General features: G+C 24.9%; 1 protein-coding gene across 1 annotated transcript; it reads right to left on the bottom strand.

Annotated features, from left to right (window-relative positions):
• Nucleotides 1-602: 602 nt before the first annotated feature.
• LOC126252592 (matrix metalloproteinase-14-like) lies at nucleotides 603-2,096 on the bottom strand. The gene is made up of 3 exons (XM_049953494.1): nucleotides 1,841-2,096; nucleotides 1,100-1,744; nucleotides 603-982 (listed from the first exon to the last, which is right to left on the bottom strand). Exons 1-3 carry the CDS (start codon nucleotides 2,094-2,096, stop codon nucleotides 603-605), a joined length of 1,281 nt encoding a protein of 426 aa, XP_049809451.1.
• Nucleotides 2,097-2,901: the final 805 nt, after the last annotated feature.

Below are 2,901 nucleotides of genomic sequence, written 5' to 3'. Positions count from 1 at the left end.
TAAGAATTAGTAGATATTTATAGATTCTTTTTCTTTTATAAGATCAGAATGAATTAATGATTTTTCATGCTGTTTAAGTTTACATCTAGCTACAATTCTACCACATTCACATGCTACCTTTTCAAATAATTTTTCTTTGTTTGCTTCATAATATCTTTTAGTATAATAACATGCACACTGGTTACATACTCTACGGTGTCCATCTTTTACAAATTTATCAAAATGAAATTCATTAATATTTTTATCTTCTTTACATCTACAACATTTCTTAGTTGTATCCATTTATTACACTTAAAAACTCTAATTTATTGTTGTCTAAATTCTAATACATGTACCTTTTTATCTGATCTATCCATCATTCCTTTATATACAATATTACAACCAATTATAGCTGTACAATCATCCCAACCAATCATTTTAGCATATCTATCTGGTAGTATTATATTAAATTCATTATTAAGTTCAATAAATGTTTTAAAACCTAATTTAGTATTTTTGATTTCTACATTTGTAATATGATACACTTTATCCACTTCAATGTCACATAATTTCACCAATGGTGTATTTTTATTAACACTATTAAGTCTAGTTAATAGTTCCATTTATATAGAAGAAAAATGTTTTAATTGTTGGATTGTATTGTTTGGTACAATTATTAGTTCTGATATTAACGAAGATGATTTAATACAATCTATACCAAATAGTGATAAATCAAATATACCATACTTTACTACTTTTTTGGTGAATTCATTATATTCATAAAAGGCATCATCTCTAAAAAAGTACAACATACCATTAATGTACCTAAATACTGAATTTATACCAGTTGGTAATCCAGAATATTCTCTACTTATAATACCACGTACTTTATATTTAAAATTACATTCATCTATTTCAGCATAGAAAAAGTCATTAAAGAAAATAAATGTTCTACCAGAATAAGTGTTCACTATGCCATTTAATTTGAAATTATTGCCTAAACCTGTACTAGATAGTGGTTTTGGATATCATGATATCAATTGTAATGTATGTAAATGTATCATATATATCATATTATTGGAAAATATAACAAGTTCACCACTTGGTCTCTGATATATACCATCTATACGGTTTACTTCATTTGGTAAAAATGTTAACCAATCAGTTATTAATTGTGATTGTGGTATTGTATTTTGAATTATCCACGCCCATTTCTGATAAAAAACATATAAAATCCCATTCATTATTAATATGTGATCAATATGTTTAGTTTGACATAATGATATAGGTTCTGATTGTATAGGTGGTGAAATTGGTTTAATTGGTAATTGTGTTGGTTGTGTTGATTGTTTACCATATAAACTTTGAATAGCATCAATATCATCTTGAGATAATTCTAAATGCGATCCATTATAGTATGCATACATTATTGAACCATGATCATCTGAATGACGTAGACCTAATGAATGACCAATCTCATGTATTAATACTTCAAATAGATTTGTTTGTCCTTTTGGTGTATTAGTATTCATCTCTAAATACCATATTTCATCATCATCCATATGTATTTCTACAGGATTATTATTAATATCTGGAAAAAATGCATGACCTAAAACATTACCTTTACCATCTAAATCCTTTGAACAATGGATAGCTTTATCAATTTCAAATTTATGTTTATGTCTTTTATTTGTAATTAAGATATCAGGATTATTGCTATCATGTTTAAACTGAATATCTATTTTATCTTGCCATATTTTAAATGCTGCATCAGTTAATTGTAATACTTTTTTAGTAGCACCTTTATAATGCCATTTGATATGTTGCTTATTGCATTTATACAAACTAGTTCAATAGCTACCAAATTCATCTTTTACACCACATCTAGGCATGTTCATAAAATTTAAAGTATCATCACTTAATTCACCACTTATTTCAAGATTATATGTTAACTGAAATAACATTAATGCTTCTCTAAATGTATCATCACTAACATGAGTATTATCATTAACATTTGTAATATCTAAATATCCATAATCACTTAAATACTTTATTGCTTTACTCTTATCATTGGCATATATAATTTTAAACAACAATAAGAGTATTATTGTTTTCATTTATATAGACTTAAAAAATTCAATCTTAATATTCTCATTCTTATCACTAAAATATAAATCAATAATATGGTTATCTATAGTTGAAGAAAATTCCCAATCAGATGATGTAATTGATTCTTTAAAATTTAGAAATACCTTTTCATCATAATTATAAATAATAATTCTATAAGTCGTATACAACATATTTTCATATTTAATATAACCAATTCTAAGATTATTATGTAAATAAAAATCAATGTTGAATTGTTCAAGTTTAGATATGACTTCTATCAGCCTCATTTATTATATAAAAAATAAACAGTTTGTTTCTTAAAATATTCATAAACAACACATATTTCCTCACCATTCAGATCATATACATAATTCAAAGATTCGTCATTTAACTGATTAATGAATATAGATACATCATCATCAGGATAACAGACAGATAGAAAAAACAGAAGTGCAAACTTCTTCATTTATATATATAAAAATTATTCACGTAATTATGTTGTCCTTACTAACCCAACTATTATGTGAATTATCAAATCCTAACCATTTAACATATACTTTATCACCTTTTGTTCTTAACACCTTTTCAATAAGATATACATCTGGATATTTTGTTTTCTGTATCTCATGTTCATAGAAATTACCTTTAATATCTTTTAATTTATATGTAATTGGATCTGAATAAATAACATCTTCAATTTCAAATAATTCTGTTGACCAATTAGCTGTATATCCTTTTTCCAATATTCCTTTTAATTTACTTATTCTAACTTGATCACCAATAGAATATTTAGCTTTATATGGATATATTACA

Source organism: Schistocerca nitens, chromosome 4, assembly GCF_023898315.1.
Source record: "Schistocerca nitens isolate TAMUIC-IGC-003100 chromosome 4, iqSchNite1.1, whole genome shotgun sequence".
NCBI classification, from domain to species: domain Eukaryota; kingdom Metazoa; phylum Arthropoda; class Insecta; order Orthoptera; family Acrididae; genus Schistocerca; species Schistocerca nitens.
This window is presented reverse-complemented; position numbering and strand designations above follow the sequence as displayed.

What these genes read in the sequence shown, in the direction of transcription:
- LOC126252592 (XM_049953494.1), bottom strand. Translation starts at nt 2,096, where the DNA reads ATGAAAACAATAATACTCTTATTGTTGTTTAAAATTATATATGCCAAT. An exon ending in TGGTGTAAAAGATGAATTTG is followed by an intron (nt 1,745 to 1,840) that starts GTAGCTATTGAA and finishes TAACTGATGCAG; the next exon opens with CATTTAAAATATGGCAAGAT. An exon ending in TGAAGTAAACCGTATAGATG is followed by an intron (nt 983 to 1,099) that starts GTATATATCAGA and finishes TATCTAGTACAG; the next exon opens with GTTTAGGCAATAATTTCAAA.